Here is a 17,190-nt window from a genome sequence, read left to right on the forward strand (position 1 = left end):
TTTTCAGTGTAGGGTTTTGAGTATCTTTTTCTTAAATACAATTACAGTGTTACATTAGTTTCAGGTATACAATGGGATTCAACAATTCTATACATTTCTCAGTGCTCATCAAGGTAAGTGTGCTCTTCATTCCCTTTATCCGTCTCATCCACACCGATCCACCTCCCCTGTTAACCACCACTTTGTTCTCTGTACTTAAGTCTGGTTTTGGTTGGTCTCTTTTGTTTGTTTGTTTTGCTTCTTAAATTCTACATACGAATGAGATCATATGGTATCTGTCTTTCTCTAACTTATTTCACCCAGCATTATACCCTCTAGGTCCATCCATGTTGTCGCAAATGGCAAGACTTCATTCTATTTTATGACTGAACAATATTCCACTGTATATATATACATATACACACCACCTCTTCTCTATCCTTCATGTATCGATGGGCACTTGGGCTGCTTCCATATCTTGGCTGTTGCAAATAATGCTGCAGTAAACACAGGGGGCATGTATCCTTTCGAATTAGTGTTTTCATTTTTTAGGGGGGTTAATAGTAGTGGAATTACTGGGTCGTATGGTAATTGTTTTTAATTTTTGAAGAACCATCATATTTTCATAGTGGCTGTGCCGATTTGCATTCCCACCAAGAAGTTCATTTTTTTCCACCTCCTCGCCAATGCTTGTTTCTTGTGTTTAGACATTCCAACAGGTGTGAGGTGATATCTGTGTGATTTGGATGTGTATTTCCCTGACGAGGAGGGATGTTGAACATCTTTTCATGTGTCTGTTGGCCACCTATAGGCCTACTCTGATGCTCTATCCATTTTTTTTAAACTTGAAGTTTATTTACTTGAGAGCGAGCGAGCACAGGCGTAGGGAAAGGACAGAGAGAGGAGAGAGAGAATTCCAAGCAGGCTCTGCACTGTCAGTGTGGAGCCCAATCATGACCTGAGTGGAAATCAAGAGTCAGACGCTTACCCGACTGAGCCACCCAGGTGCCCCTCCTCTGTCCATTTTTAACTGGACTGTTTTGTGTAGAGTTATGTAAGTTCTTTATATATTTTGGATACTAATCCCTTGCCAAATATATCAGTTGCAAATATCTTCTCCCAGCCAGCTGATTGCCTTGTTTTATGGTGGCTTCCTTTGCTGTGGTAAAGCTTTTTTTTTTTTTTTTGGTGTAGTCCTAATAGTTTAACTTTGCTTTTATTTCCCTTGCCAGAGGAGACATATATAGAAAAATGCTTCCATGGCTGATGTCAAAGAAATGACTGCCTTTGTTTTCTTCTAAGATTTTTATGGCTTCAGGTCTTACATTTAGCTCATTTTGAATTTATTTTTGTGTGTGGTGTGATAAAGTGGTCCATTTTCATTCTTTTGCACATAACTATGCAGTTTTCCCAACACCAGTATCTGAAGAGACTTTCCCCATCATATAGTCTTGCCTCTTTTGCTGTACATAACTGACTATATAAGCATAGGTTTACTTTTGGGCTCTCTGTTCCGTTGATCTGTGTCTATTTTTGGGCCACTACCATACTGTTTTGATTACTATAGTTCTATGATACAACTTTAAGTCCAGAATTTTGATGCCTCATTTTGTTCTTTTTTTCAAGATTGCTTTGGCTATTTGAAGTCCTTTGGGGTTCCAAACAAATTTTTAGTATTATTTGTTCTAGCCCTGTGAAAAATGCTGGTGGTATGTTGATAGGGTTGCATTAAATCTGTAGATTGCTTTGGGTAGTGTAGACATTTTAACAAGATTTGTTCTTCCAATCCATGAGCATGGGATGTCGTCCCATCTGTTTGTGTCTCCTTCAATTACTTTCACCCTGTTTTATAGTTTTCAGAGTATAGAGCTTTCAAGTCCTCGGTTAAATGTTATTCCTAGGTATTTTATCATATTGGGTGCAATTGTAAGTGGGATTTTCTTAATGTCTCTTTTTTGCTATTTCATTAATGTATTTCATTATGTATAGATTTCTGCTTATTAATTTTGTATTCTGCAACCTTACTGAATTCATTCATCAGTGCTAGTAGTTTTCTGGTGGAGTCTTTAGGGCTTTCTGTATATATATCATGTCATTTGCAAATAGATTTTCTTCCCATAGTTCAACCAAAACATTCATTTGAACCTTTTTTTTTTTCTCTGAAATGTTTTACAGTTTTCAGTGTGGAGGTCTTGAATATCTTTTAAGATATATCCCTAGGTATTTTATGGTTTTTGGTGTTACTGTAAATGGACTTTTTAAAGTCTAATTTTCCAATTGTTTGCCACTAGTATTTAAGTATACAAGCACCTAACAGGGTCTTCAGACCAAAAAAAGTTAAGAACCAGTTAACTATTATAATAGTTTAGGATGCACTTAATTTTGGTGAGACATGCAGAGCAAAATTTAAGCTTATTCTTGGTCAGTGTTAAAATGACGTCCATATGTTTTCAAAGTACTAGATCATTCTTTGTCTTCTTAAAGTCTTAATTTAAAAAAATTTCCTGGGAATGCAAGCTGGTGCAGCCACTTAGGAAAACAGTGTGGAGGTTCCTCAAAAAACTAAAAATAGAACTACCCTATGACCCAGCAATTGCACTACTAGGCATTTATCCACGGGATACAGGTGTGCTGTTTCGAAGGGGCACATGCACCCCAATGTTTATAGCAGCACTATCGACAATAGCCAAAGTATGGAAAGAGCCCAAATGTCCATCGATGGATGAATGGATAAAGAAGATGTGGTCTATATATACAATGGGGTATTACTCAGCAATCAAAAAGAATGAAATCTTGCCATTTGCAACTACGTGGATAGAACTGGAGGGTACTATGCTAAGTGAAATTAGTCAGTGAAAGACAAAAATCATATATGACTTCACTCATATGAGGACTTCAAGATCCAAACAGATGAACATAAGGGAAGGGAAGCAAAAATAATATAAAAACAGGGAGGGGGATAAAACACAAGAGACTCATAAATATAGAGAACAAACTGAGGGTTGCTGGAGGGGTTGTGGGAGAGGGGAGGGCCTAAATGGGGGAGGGGCACTAAGGAATCTACTCTTGAAATCATTGTTGCGCTATATGCTCACTTGGATGTAAATTATAAAAAATAATAATAAAATTAAAAATTAAAAAAAAATTCCCCCAAATATATACAAAGTACACAGAACAATGAACATTTACATACCCAGTGTCAATATCAGCTCGCATCCAGACTTGTTTGAGCTTTGTCTCCACTCACTTTACCACTCCTGTTTCAGTTTTTTTAATGTTTTATTTTATTTTTGAGACAGAGAGAGACAGATATGAATGAGGGAGGGTCAGAGAGAGAGGGAGACACAGAATCGGAAGCAGGCTCCAGGCTCTGTCCGCACAGAGCCCGACAGATGGCTCGAACTCGTGAACTGAGAGATCATGACCTGAGCTGAAGTCGGACACTTAACCGACTGAGCCGCCCAGGAGCCTCTTGGGTTGCTGTCTTTTATGAAAATAAGCACGCAGGGACATTACTGTTAGCTGACAGCAATTTAGACCCCTAAGAGCCAACTAGTGAGATCAAGTATCCATACAACCAAAGCACACATGTTAACAAATCAAACAGTGGTAAGAAATAACTACATGGGCAGGATCAGGGGAGTAAAGTAAAATCTTACAAGCAAAATAAAAGGCAATACTGAACTTGAACCTCCCTTCCTGTTTCCTGCACAGATGCGCCCTACAGGCCCTCACACCTTGGAAAGAAAGAACACCCTAGGAACAACTCGAGTGTGAGAGTTTTTTATTCAATTTGTAAAGAACAGTTTAAAAACAACATGTTAGTTACACTCTTAGAACATTGGTTTGTTCATCTGACATTTTCTCGATCTTCACCAATTTTTATTACAAAAATCAGAAAAGTAAAAATTCATTACAATATTTGCACAGTGTGACCACTAGTTGCCTAAACAAAAGCTAATTTCTATAAAACCATAAACTTAGTGCAGTTTTATTAAGAGAGATCCGAAATTCTCTCAGTTGACTGGATATACATAGTGGTATACATTTTAAAGCAGAAAACCCCAAAAAACAAAAACGAGGAAAAAAGAAAATGTAAGTCAAAAAGTCAGTTAAACATTCTGACCTGGCAGTTCCTACAAAGAGTAATTTCCACTACCTATAAAGGAAACCGTTATCTGTGGTAAAAGGTGTAGAGACAAAGCAAGAAATGTGGAATAATATCATAGGTCAGTCCCGGGCTGCACGTATTTTCAATGAAATCCAGGGCAGGGAGCCACGGCTTTAAAGAAGGGGCCGCTCACACCCCCGAACCACTACGTGTGGCTCTAAGCAAGACCTCACCACATGGCAAGTCGCAAAGTTTCCATGAAAAGACTGAAAAATCAAACATTCTCTTCAAGAAATCTTTGTAAGGCTATACTTTGCATAGGGAAAGAGCTGTCTTCTGTCACAAATTCTACAGGAAAGAGTAAAAGCAAGCTCTTCAAAATCACTATGTGCAAGGAGTTGAATCACCAGGCACCTCATTTTCTGGCCCCAATTTATGCTGATCAGATATAATTTAATTTGACTGAAGGAATAATGGCAATTAAGGTGACGGTATTCAAAAGAAAACACTGCGGCTGGCGGGAGAAAAATTAAACTCCAGAAGAGGCTCACCATCCTGTGAAAGAAACAGCTATGCACTTAATAAGCCCTACGCGTGCATACAATAGGGACTCGGGAGGAACTTTTCCAATAAAAGCTTATTTTTTCCAGAAAGCTAAAGTATAAAAAAATAGTACAAGTCACAGCATTCCCTCAAATCGATGCCACTTCAGTACTGAGCTGGCTGCTGCAGGGGGGTGGGGGTGAGTGCGTCTCTTAAGAGCCGTGGTACAGGTGCATGGCCCCCAGGGCGCCACTGCCGTGTCTGTCTCCCCCCTTCGCGGAGCCAGGGTGCTCTGCCACGCTGTGGAGCTCGGGGATGCTTTCGGCAGTGTCCCCAAAGCCATGGTAGTGCCCATAGTGCAGACTCTCATCGATGTCCTCCACCCACGAAGGTCTATTAGCTACGCAGCTACTCGGACTCCCGTTCAGGTGCAGAGAGCCACACATCTCCGAGTTAACGCTCACGGTCTTTTCCGGTTCCTCGGTCCCATTAATACAAACAGAACCCTGACTACTCGGAAAAGGCTGTCCTGGCACTAATCCGTTGCTAATTCCATTAGATCCTGTCAAGCACTGGTCATTCCTGCTTTCCATCCCACTGAGCTGTGTCGTGGAGGGGAAGTCCAAGTGTCCATTGATGGCACATCCGTTTGTCAATGTATTCGACACGGAGCTACTGTTTTTCACATCTGCATTAAGAAATACACCTGTCACCAAAATTCAGAACCAGGGGGGGAAGGAGAAAGTGCAAAAAATGTTTCACTGCTGCTACAATTGTAAAGGGTTTATTTAGCTTTTGTTTTTTCTCTCAAACAGACCGGTTCCTTCGCCGAAGTAGAAAACTGTGCACTGGCAGATTTAAAAATAGAACACAACAGTGCCACTTGCCTGGTAAGATAGGAAACATTTATGAATTTCAGTAGCATCGAGTAGCTGAGTTTAAAAACCTAAGCTGACAAATAACACGGCACGAAAAATACCAGCAGTACTGAAAAGCTGTCAAAAAAAAAAAAAAACCTGTTCTCATTTTAAGACTACTTTCAGAAAGAAGTTTTAAAAATCACCCGAGAAAAAAGTCCAGCAGAACTAAATGGAAGGATTTCCACGGAGCTAAAATAAAACCCCACACCTCTGCAGCTCTTAAGGGAAAAAGAGAAGGGTCCGTGAAGCCGGGCCTGGGGCAGCTCCTGGGACCAGGCGAGACAGCGGCGCAGAGCTCCGTAGAGGCCGCCCGCCTCTCAAGCCGGGGAGGCGGACGCAAGAGGTCACGTCTTAGCGCCACTCGCATCCACCTGGCACTTCTGCGAGATGCCACACGGCGGCGCAGGCACAGCGCAGAGCGGCGACGAGAGAACGAGTCGCTAAGTGTTTTCCCGCGTCTGCCCTGGGGCCAGCGGCACATTGGCACCGACTGGCGGGCTCCTCCAAGTTCAGCATTTACAGGGACAACGGGGTCCAAGGCTTCGCCTAATTGGACTGCTGTAAAAAATCACTTACGGTGGAAAAACGTTGATTGTTTAGACATCCATTAAGAGGAGGATGCCTTATGGGGGGAGGGGGGAAGAGTCAGTCACAACACATGCGGACCCACGGGAAGAGCCAGTACGAGGTATTTTTCGGTACGAGGAGACTCAAGACTACCATTTGTGTTCGTGGGGATTCGCTCAACAGCACAGAGGATCATCTACGATCAGGTCTTGCTTGTGACACTGAATTTAATCTCAGTGGTCTGGGCTATTAAAGAAAGGTATTAAATACAGAGGAGAGGAGTCCCACTGCCTTCCCAGCGAGGACGCGTCTCTGCCCCCCAGCAGGGCTTGCTGTCCGCTGCGCCACCTGCCATCTGTGCGCCTCTGACTGGCGTCTGGACACCAGGCTTCTGTGTGATCCACAAATCTTCCCGCCAACAAAAAGATCACGGCTTGTTCAGTGAACAAAAACACCTTCCAAACATTCCATTAACCATCCATTTTTCTGGCAATTTAAGTGATAATCATAGTTTGGAAACTGCTATAAATTCTTCAGAGGATAAGGGATTATTTTTTTTTTTCAAATTAAATGGCAGCTTTTCCATTTAGTAAACACTCAAGGCCAGAGAACAAGTGTCTCAAGAACCTAATAAAAAGAAATGAAACAAGATATTCCCAGAGAAACATTTATATCAGTTATTTTTCAAAAATATAGACAACGTTTCCTGGGTGGTCAAACTCCCGACTATGATGGCAACCTTGACAGTGATTAGGACAAATAACGATGCACTTTTCACAAAGATGGATAGTACATTTCCAGGTGACTGGACCTGAAAAGGTAAACGAGCATGACCTTGGAAATCCAAGTTACCCAGACGCACTGTTCCCATGTAGTGTTCCCCGTGTGTGTGTGTGTGTGTGTGTGTGTGTGTGTGCGCGCGCGTGCATGCGTGTGTGTTGTTTCTCTTCGGTGCCCAGTTAGTGTAAATTAGCTCCATTATGCAATCTCAAAATCGAGGCCAGCTGATAACCTCACATCGTCATGGAGTATCTAATAAAACTGAGCCTGAAAATAGCAGGTATCCCAGAGACTGGCTGAGCTGTGACCCCCGCATGGCCGGGACCGTGTCCTGCTGGCCATCCTCACTTGGCTCCAGGCGCCCCTTGGGGCCCGCGCTCCTGCTCCCCGTCTGCCCACCCACCGTGGGGGATCCCTGGCAGCCCAGTACCCTGTGTGTGTGCCGGCACACAATGCCGTAAGCTGAGGGGAAATGTGGCATCTGCTCCGCTGGATGAGCTGGGCTTGAAACGAAGCGTGGCCTTTTCAATCTACACCTAAGCCCGGCATTAAGTTCAGCCCGAAAACCCAGGGAATTAGTGCGTGAAGAGTAAAGAGTGATTACTCCTGCCTTTTTAAAAGCATGTAGCAATGCCATTTATTTATTTATTTTTGAAGAGCTTTGAGTTTTGTTATTCGTCTTTGGCCAAAGTCTTTAAATGTGTTATCCAATCAAAATTTCCCTTAGAAAATCTACCCACTGAATTCTTTGGCAAAAAGGCGAATCCACCCGTAACAACCCTGTACGCTTCTAGAAAGATGTGCACATTTCCCTCTCATTTTAGTAAACAGAAATGATTTCTTCACGTACGTCTGGGAAACCGTACATATAATCTCCTACCCCGCTGAAGAATTTAGCACAGAGATACACTAACAAAGCCTTAAAAACCAACCAAGCAACCAACCAGTATCTCCTTCTAAATGTATCAACACAGGAGGAAACAGCTAACGTGTTTTCAGGGTCACCTGAAGAATGGCAGAGCAAAGTGTTAACTGAAAGGATAAATCTCGAGAGATTCTAAATGCTAAAAAGAAATGCAGGCTTTGACTTTTAAAAACTGAAAATGACTATCAACCGTTTGAACATGTTAACACTCTGGGCACGCAAAACGTGCTTCGTGAGGCGCGGTGTTCAGCGACGCCCCAGAAGCCAGAGCGACCGGGAGCGGCGAGCAGGAGAGTCCACAGCGGTGTGACCGGTCACGAGTGAGAACCACGTGTCGGCTGGAGCTCCTTGTCTACAGCGGGTCACGCTCCCCGCCCTTTATCCTGCTGAGATTACTGGCAACGGACAGCCGTCCGGTGCGTTCACCCAAAGGTCACATGTCAGAAAGGGACGCATGCAAAACCCAGGAGAATTAAACAAGGCACGTTAAGCAAAAGTTTCAAATCAAAGTAGGAAGATTGCACTTAACAGCTTTCACAGCTATACAACGTGCACCCAAAACACTCGTATCCTTGTTGTCTACAAACTCGCCCAAGATATGCACACGGCAGAACATTCTTTAAAATGCTGGACAACAGAGTGCAAACGTTGTGAGAGAAACTCATGTTAGAAATAATATGCATACTGGTTCTTGCAACGACAAGGGGTCTGCATTGCGGACACAGTATATATTTCTATTTCTTTTGGTCCGACAGAACCACCCTCCTGCTGTGTGGTGTCTTCGACCATGGGGCTGTTGCCGCAGCTAACAGGAAACTGTCCACCCCCACCTGTTACAGCAGCATACTCTCTGTCGACGAGCATTCTGTCCGCATCGTCTTCCGTCTCGCCATTCTCCAGCGGCACGCAGTAGTCCGAGCTCTGAGCTGCACAGAACACAAAGGCGATTTTAGATCCCCAGACCTAAGAGCCTTCAAGATAATCCTGTTGCCTCAAGAGCACTAGCTGCTGTGAAACTGCCAACAACTTGGTGATCCACAGACGGCTGATAAATCAAGTACACTCCCGGGAAAGCCCCTTTTCCATAATAAAGAACATCTCCTCAAGTGTGTGGTTTCAATGAAAAGTCACGGGATTCCAGGTACTCATCCTACGTACGCGCGATGGTACAAATTCTCCTTTAAGACTGTCACCTGGACAAAATACAACAGGTGTACAACCCAGAGATGTTTCTAAATAGGTTTTTAAGGTCAGCATATTCTATTATGCCCCCAAATGTTCTTTCAGTTGTGTTTCATAAATACTAAGATAATTCTTGAATAGCATCAACCATTAAAACTATCTTCAAATTTCAAAACGAAAATCACTAATTTCAGTAGCAGAAAATGAGGTTAAAGTCAAGACTCAATAGTGTCCTGGTGAGGCACAGGCCTGTGCACCAACACACGATAAAACTGGAAACAAACCTTAAGAGTCTTAGTTCCAAGACATTTGGAGCGGAAGTTACAAATGCACATTCCTCAGAAAATGATCATTCCCTGTGTCTTGGAGAAAAACTAGCGTGCACGTTCAATCATGTCTCCTCCAAGTATCGCCTTTGCGCACACTTCCCCTAGGAACCCGTCAACAGGAACAGTCACGGTCACTGGACATTTGGCTTTCTAGTCTTCATAAGTATGTGCTGTTATAAAAATGGACCCCAAAGTCACTTTTATGCCTTGCCTTTTTATTCATTTACCATGGCATGAACGCATCTCATCAACTAAGTTCAAAAGAATTCATTAAAGTCGAATAGTCATCCACTGCATGGCTGTGTTATAATTCACCCACCACCAAATCCCCACCGCTGTCTGGCTTTGCTTCAGCTTTCTTTCCTGTCATGAACACCATAATCAACATCCTTATAGACACAGCTCTGTGTCCATTTCTGGTTCTTTAGTCAGAGAAATACTGAGAATTATTGAGTCCAAGGATATATAACAAACAGTAACTTTCAGAACTAAATATTTCTTTCAAATAAACATTTAAAAACTGACATGAACTCTGCAGCTCTAATTACTAATTCTAGAGGCACATGAGTCATTTTCAATATACATAACAGGAATGAGCATCAGGGCGCCTGGGGGGCTCAGTTGGTCAAGCATGTGACTTCGGCTCAGGTCATGATCTCGTGGTTCGTGGGTTTGAGCCCCGCGTTGGGCTCTGTACTGTCAGCTCGGAGCCTGGAACCTGCTTTGGAATCTGTGTCTCCCTCTCTCTCTGGCCCTCCCCTGCTCACGCTCTCTCAAAAATGAACATTAAAAAAAAAAAAAAAGAAAGAAATGAGCATCAAGGCCCCTGGGTGGCTCAGTCAGTTAAGTGTCTGACCTTGGCTCCATCATGATCTTGCCTTCTGTGGGTTGGAGCCCCGTGTCAGACTCTGCTGACAGCTCAGAGCCTAGAGCCTGCTTGGGGTTCTCTCTCTCCCTCTGTTCTCTGCCTCTTCCCTGCTCACACTCTGTCTCTCAAAAATGAATAAACATTAAAAAAAAAAAAACAGGAATGAGCATGCCACGTCTAGATTCTTACTAACCCTAACCCAAACTGTGGAGACCAAAGATAATAATGTACGGTCTTCATGAAAGAGGCACACATTCTGAGTGGTGAGTATGTGGGGAAAACAGAAAGTGCACAGTGTGGTTTGTGTAGCTGGGCAAAAACCTGAGCGAACAGGCATGGGGCCAAGAGAATTCCACAAGAGAGGTGGTTGCAAACCAGAGGCGTTAAACGGTGGGTTTCAGTCTTTCCCACTGAGAGCTTTCCTTCCTCCTCTAAGGGCCTACGTCAGCGACAGGCAAGGCTCTACCTTCACTGTGAAACAAGGTACTTTCAGGAAATCAGCGGTAAACAGGCCACCTTCAAAAGCCAGGTGGGTGGCCCGGGCATCCGGGGTGCAAGTTGACCAAGTAAGTCCTCATGACCTTCAGGGAAACCTCAGCTAGTTACTTGGGGGATGAGGAGTGTGCAGTCGGCGGGCTCTGCCCCTTCCTCTCCTATGCCTGAGAAGTCAGGCAGGTGCTCAGGTGGCTGGAGGAGAACTGTGCGGGCCAGCACGGCAAAGCCACAAGTGTCCTTGCAAACAGGAAGGAAGATTCCACTGGGATACAACACAGCTTTTGGTATGCATACTTGTAATGTCCGCTCTTCAGAATTCAGGGGCCAGAGTCCCTCCGGAAAAGTGACAGCTAGGCTATCTGTACAATTTCAGATTTCTGAAAAGCAGGTTTAAAAGAAAAAAACAAAACTGACAGAGGACAAAACAAAACAAAACAAAACAAAGAAAAAAAACCCCAACCAACCAAACAACAGTGCTTCATAAAAGCAGGGAAATTTGTCTCCTCATCCCCTAAGCCCAGGGCCTGGAAGAGCGCCCGTCTCAGTGCATGAAGCCCACGGGCTAGCCTGGAATGGCTCCGACACAGCAATCCAACAAAAAGTCTCCATAGTAAGTAGAGTAGCCAGTAATGAAGCCGGGAGAATTCCCTCCGATGAGACCGGCTGTAAAGTGGAGTGGGACACGAGGGCACACCTGCCACTAGGGGGCCAGAAGGGCCGCTGGCAAAGGAGTCTGGGGACATCCGAGGGAAAACTGCGTCCAAGGGGAGGGGCCAGGGCCCGATGCCACTTCACAGCAGAAAACGACTCCCTGAACCTGAGACCCAGGCTCCGCACTAGGGACTACTCAGCAAAGGTCCCAACTCACAGGCGTCACTTTGTGAATGCTGATAGTACCTCATTAACACGGCAGGAGAAAAATGAAACAGACCAAGGGCTTGCATATTTTAGTAGTCAAGGAACTCTTTAATGTGGGCAGCAGGTGCCGATGCAGCCAGCCTAGAATTTTCATTCTCTACAGACAGGCAATCTTTGTAGTGCATTGTTCCCGTAGAATGTCTGCAAGGATTTTTAACTCCTTGGCTGATAATCCGGCTGGCCTAGAACCCTGGGTAGTACTATTTTATACTTCATTTATTTCTAGCACCTCTAAGTAGGAAGTGCTTAATCACTCAGAGGAAGGCATTAAACTTGCAATTTACTTTTTAAAACTGTATTTTAGAAACCATGATATTAATATTGGCCTCTCAGAATTTTAAGAGCACTGGATCTGACTTCACTCTTTTCTCCCACACGTACCCACTTTGTCTTTGCCAGAGGAACCGATGAGATATTCCACATTGTATCTGAGCAAGGTGGACTTACAGAAATTTCAGAAAAAACAAAACGTCTTCTTTCCAAGTTACCCATTTTGATCTTATTTACACTTTGGAAAAGAAGAGACTCCCTTCCATTTTCCTACTGACCTCCACAGTTAAAAGGAAAAAACTTACTGAACATTTTATTAAAAAATGTCCTTACCTTTTACTTGGTCAAAGCAGGCATTTGAGAAGATTCTAGAACATGTTAGATGTTGAACAGTTGTGACAGAAAACTGGCTAGGCTTCACTCAAAATAAACCCTCCCTGCTTCCTTCCTGCAGAAGCAAGTCCTAACCAAGTGTGACCACTGAACACAGAAACCTGCCTTTGTACTTCCATCTAAAATCCCTAAAGCCAGTTCTTAGCAAGGCTCTAAAACTACAGATTTATTTTATGACCAAGCCATTTGAAAACATGGGAAAGATACTATACTTTGCTTTTGGAAACCAGGCAACACCTATCTGCTGCATTACAGAAACCGTGCCATCGAGGAAGCTGGCTGCTGTGCTGGCTGTCAAGTCAGGAAGGTGCACACTTACTGTGCAACCAGCATGCCACCTGTACAGACATGTAGGACATGTACACAAAAACTAGATTTATTTTTTATTATTTTTAAAAGCTCTATGCCCAACATGGGGCTCGAACCCAACGAGCCTGAGATCAAGCGTCCACGCTCCACTGACTGAGCCAGCTGGACGCCACCAAAAACAAGATTTCAATTGCCAAGGGCACTGGAGGACTTACCCAGGGCTCACAAAAATAAGCCTAACCTGGCTTAACTTTAAAAGCAGAGAAATCTCTTAAAAGGCAAAAACCAATCTGTACGGTCACATGCTTGTAAGATGTGAGGGATTCCGGGGGGGGGGCTCAGTCGGTTAAGCGTCTGACTTCAGCTGAGGTCATGATCAGGTCATGAGTTCGAGCCCCGCGTTGGGCTCTGTGCTGACAGCTCGGAGCCTGGAGCCTGCTTCGGATCCTGTGTCTCCCTCTCTCTCTGCCCCTCCCCTCCCCACACTCTCTCTCCAAAAAAAGAAAAAAAAATGTAAGTGCCCCAGCTGACTAGTGGGGTGCTAACCCCGACACCTTCCACACAGGTGAGACCACCTGATGTGCAAATACTGCCAAGCTGTTCACACAACGGACTTCAGTGAGGTTGGGGGCAGGGCATGGACTAGTGATCTCCTTCCTCTGTGCATCTTTCAGGTGCCAGTGCTGGGGGGGTCCCAGGTCCACCTCACCCCGCTGCGGTCTTCCCCTTGGAACCAGGAGCTCTGACCACCAGGGAAGCCATCAGTGCCCCTTTAACAAAGCCAGGAAGGAAATGTCCCCTTGGTAGTTTCCCACCAGCCCTAATTAATCAGAACTATTCTTGATTCCACTACAGAGCACATTTTACTCAAAGAAAGGTGCTATTAACATCAGAGCAGTACTAACGCCAAAGTGAGGGTGGTTCTACTGTGAGGTGACCCTTCATAGGACTTTAGCTCCTGCCGTGGCCCCAAGTCAGGCCCTGGGGGAAAGTCAGGAGGGCAGGGGAGCGGAGATGTCAAGGGCATGGAGCAGCAGTGATGGTTCTGGAAACACTGAGGTGGGACTTGGGATTTTGTTAAAAGGACAGGGAAGGGAAGGTGCATGAGAAGAGACAGTTCTGAAGGTGCGCCAGGACGGAGTCCCGCTGGTTCCTGCCACAGCTGCGGCTCGGGAGGCCTGAATTCGGGACAGTGCGCATCACAGAAACCTCCTGGTGTCGAAGTGGGACTCATTCACATTGCAGGTACATAACACGAAGTCTTTAGGGACTAAGATGAAACAATCACCTGTTATTCAAACCAGTGTTCTCCTCTGGTCAAACAACGGAAGACAAGTAGTCCTTCTCTGCAAACATGAGGACGCTTAGCACACCTGATGTCATGTGTATGTACAGGACACACAGAATCAAACGAGGAAGCAAATTACAGATTTACTCCTGGGGAGGCATTTGATTTCCTGAATCTCAGGCTCGAATTACTTAGATGTATCATGTAACAAATCACACCCTCTCCTTTCCCTGCTGCCCCTCTTTAAGTGTGGTCCAGACAGACAATTAAGAAAAGGTGGAAATTCTTCAATGTCAAATACACCCTGGGCATGAGTGTACTGAGAAACCTCTTATTGCTGATTTTTTTTAAACTAGGCTCCACACCCAGTGCAGGCCTTGAACTCACGACCCTGAGATCAAGAGTCACATGCTGACTGACCCAGCGAAGGGACCCCCTCATTGCTAATTTTAAACTGAGTCATAGTACTGTAGACACTCTCCCTAAAAGGTATTTTTATAAACTACTTAATACATTATGAGATTCTAAAATCAGTAATGTATCTTTGATTAAAAAACAAAACCCTGAAGTCAATTTAACAAGAGATCTGGTATCACCACGGCCTACTTCCTATGGCAACGGTTTCCAATTATAGAATCCTGGGCTACTGGGCCAGTGTATAACTCACACCGCCTTGCCCAACTCAGACTCCGGGATTGCACCCAAAACACTTCCTGATTAAAACAAGGTGGAAGCTTCTCTCCCGGATGGGACTGGCGTTCTTTTCCAACCAGTCTCCCTGGTGAGTTTGGCCGAGTTTCCGAGGACTACACACATCTGAGAAACTGTACTGAATGTTATTCCTGAAGATTAACAGAAATGCTAACAAACCTGAACCGTTAGAGCAGCTGTAACTGAAGGCCATCTGTCACTCCATCTTGGGCGAATGGCTGATAAATGGGGCAGCGGGAACACCTCAAAACCCACTTACATACTGATGCTTCCTTAATACAACCCCAAATGAATAAAATCCCTTCTAAGGCCAAATACTTTTAATCGAAATCAGCTGTTTAAATGACTTTGGATTTTACTTCGCCCTCCATAGTTCACGGCCGCGTCCACCAGGTCTGTGCCCTGAGCAGTAGACACTGACGTCAACGGTGGAAGCTGGGCACCTCCCCTGGGACCACCTTTGTGCACTTGTTCCCACAGGGCAGTTTATGTGGCCACATGGAAAGGCTGAGGCATTCTTAACCCTTCAAGTCCTTTTCCATCGGTAATTTCCAAGGGAAAACCACACCAATAACCTTAAAATACTTGAAAATTGTTTATTGAAAGCAGAGACAGAGGCTACTTTCTGTGGAGAAGAGTAGAGAACTTTCAGACTCAGGATTCCAAAGTTAAAAAAAAAAGTTAAAAAATAAAATTTACAAGGCACATCTTTAAAAGCTGGCTAAGCCAGAAAAATTTCTGGAAGTACCTGCTTTTATGAACATAGATTGCACACCAAAACACAAGTATGTGTAATTCTTAAGCTGTAGAAAGACGGAATGGACTGAGTTTTATTAATAAGGTCCAAGCTATGCATTTATACAGAAAAGATATTCCTGGCACCTATTTAAAAAAAAAAGAAAAAAGAAAAATAAAAAAAGCAGCAGCCAAACTTATACTGGGGGTGGGGGGGGGGGGGAGAGGGAGAGAGACAATTTTAAACTCTTTTAAATACTTTTACATGTGAAGTTATTCAAAAAGGCATTTTATATCATGTATTGCATATGGAAAAAAATACTTATTTTTACTCTGGCATGAAAATCAAAAACTTGTCTACAAAATGAATAATTCAGAGTGAGCAAAAATTTAAGCTCACACATTTAAAGAGCAAATCAAAACAAGACGCCAGAAATTAAATGAAAAGTAACTTGAACATATCTTGAATTGCATACTAAAACCCGATCAAAGAATGGAAATGGCGATATAGCTACCGAAGGCAAAAAGAACCTCACTTAGAAAATCCAGGCGGCTGGGGAAACATCTTTAGTAGTGGAGACACCCCCGCTCACAGTGAGTATGTAACGATAAAATGAAAAAAACCTCATCTCTTCCCTCAGAGGAAAGACGGGCAGGGGATGGCATGGGATGGAGGCACCTGCCTGTGCTCCGGACAGAAATCCATGCACACACATGCTCGAGTGACACGTGGGCCATCCTCAGGACCACCAGCGCTTGCAGGGCTGCGGTGTCCCAAGCGCCAGGTGCACGGAACTGCGATACGGCTCAGCACACAGCTGAGCACACTCGAGAGGAGCGGCGAAGTCAGGGCATCTGGAGTCGAGCTGAGATTTCTCCTGTGGTGGTGACAGAACAGGACCACTTCGGGTGTGTGCAGCAGAGCCCGACCGTGGGGCCGTATCCCCGAAGCACCAGGCTCCGGCCGCGTCTGCCTCCGAGCTGGCACCCGGCTGAGCAGGAACGGGCAGTTCGGGAAAGCCGCACGGGGAGTTTGGTGGGCAAAATGTGAGCCCCTAACCCTGGTCAAGCAAAACAAGTCCGTGTCTGGAAGAGGGAAATAAAAGCTCCTGAACATCGAATGATTCTTCAAACCTAATCCGTGTTTGGAAACAAGGTTTAGGAAACTTAAATTCAAGTTCCAGGAACCCTGGAAAGTCTTTTCAGGATACTTCAACAATGAGATACCGGCCAATTCAACTGACCCAAAAACCCTGACACTGGTTTTACGAACTCCTCAGGTACATTTCTGAGCCTTATTAGAATGTTAAGTGATGTCCTTAGGTACTAAACAGAATTTAAGATTTATCCTACATGACTCTCGCTTGAGGGCACAATGAAGCTAACACTTTATATATCATTCCAAAATATTAAACCAGGCATTTAATAGAATGAAAAGGACTATATTTAAAAAGCGGTTGCTCTTAAAGGGCCTTTAAAATACATTAGAAAGAATATTGGGATGTGGCACAAATGAATGACAATACTGGACAACACTTCACCATTAAAACCACTTCTCAAGTTTAGACACACCTTCCTGTTGTGCTTAGGACTGTTCTAGCACCTTTCTAGAAAGCATGTATAATTATAAAAGTTACGAATTTGGTAAAACATTTAGGTTCATGCATTCATTCCTACAAAAAAAATCACAGAATTCACGATAAGCATTTAAAAGTAGATAATACAACTTTATCAGCTTTATAGTAAAAAAAACAAAAAAAACCAAAAAAACCCCAAAACCAAACCTGTTTTCATCTGAACGCAGTCCAGTTCAACTAAAAAGGTGCAGGATCATATGCTGACCCACACCAAATTTAGTCAATGCAGA

General features: G+C 44.0%; 1 protein-coding gene across 2 annotated transcripts in view; it reads right to left on the bottom strand.

Annotated features, from left to right (window-relative positions):
- Positions 1-3,746: 3,746 nt before the first annotated feature.
- Positions 3,747-17,190, bottom strand: part of ANKRD10 (ankyrin repeat domain 10) — a 33,020-nt gene continuing 19,576 nt past the window's right edge. Inside the window, exons 5-6 of one of the 2 annotated variants that reach the window (XM_042980176.1) lie at positions 8,656-8,751; positions 3,747-5,321 (exon numbers count right to left, since the gene is read on the bottom strand). In XM_042980176.1, coding sequence (XP_042836110.1) covers positions 4,846-5,321; positions 8,656-8,751 — 572 coding nt within the window. In that variant the 3' untranslated portion in view covers positions 3,747-4,845. Of the gene's footprint in view, positions 5,322-8,655; positions 8,752-15,170; positions 16,410-17,190 lie in introns of those variants that run through there. The other variant, XM_042980182.1, reaches the window with a different exon arrangement.

The sequence above is a fragment of the Panthera tigris genome, chromosome A1 (genome assembly GCF_018350195.1).
Source record: "Panthera tigris isolate Pti1 chromosome A1, P.tigris_Pti1_mat1.1, whole genome shotgun sequence".
Lineage (NCBI taxonomy): Eukaryota > Metazoa > Chordata > Mammalia > Carnivora > Felidae > Panthera > Panthera tigris.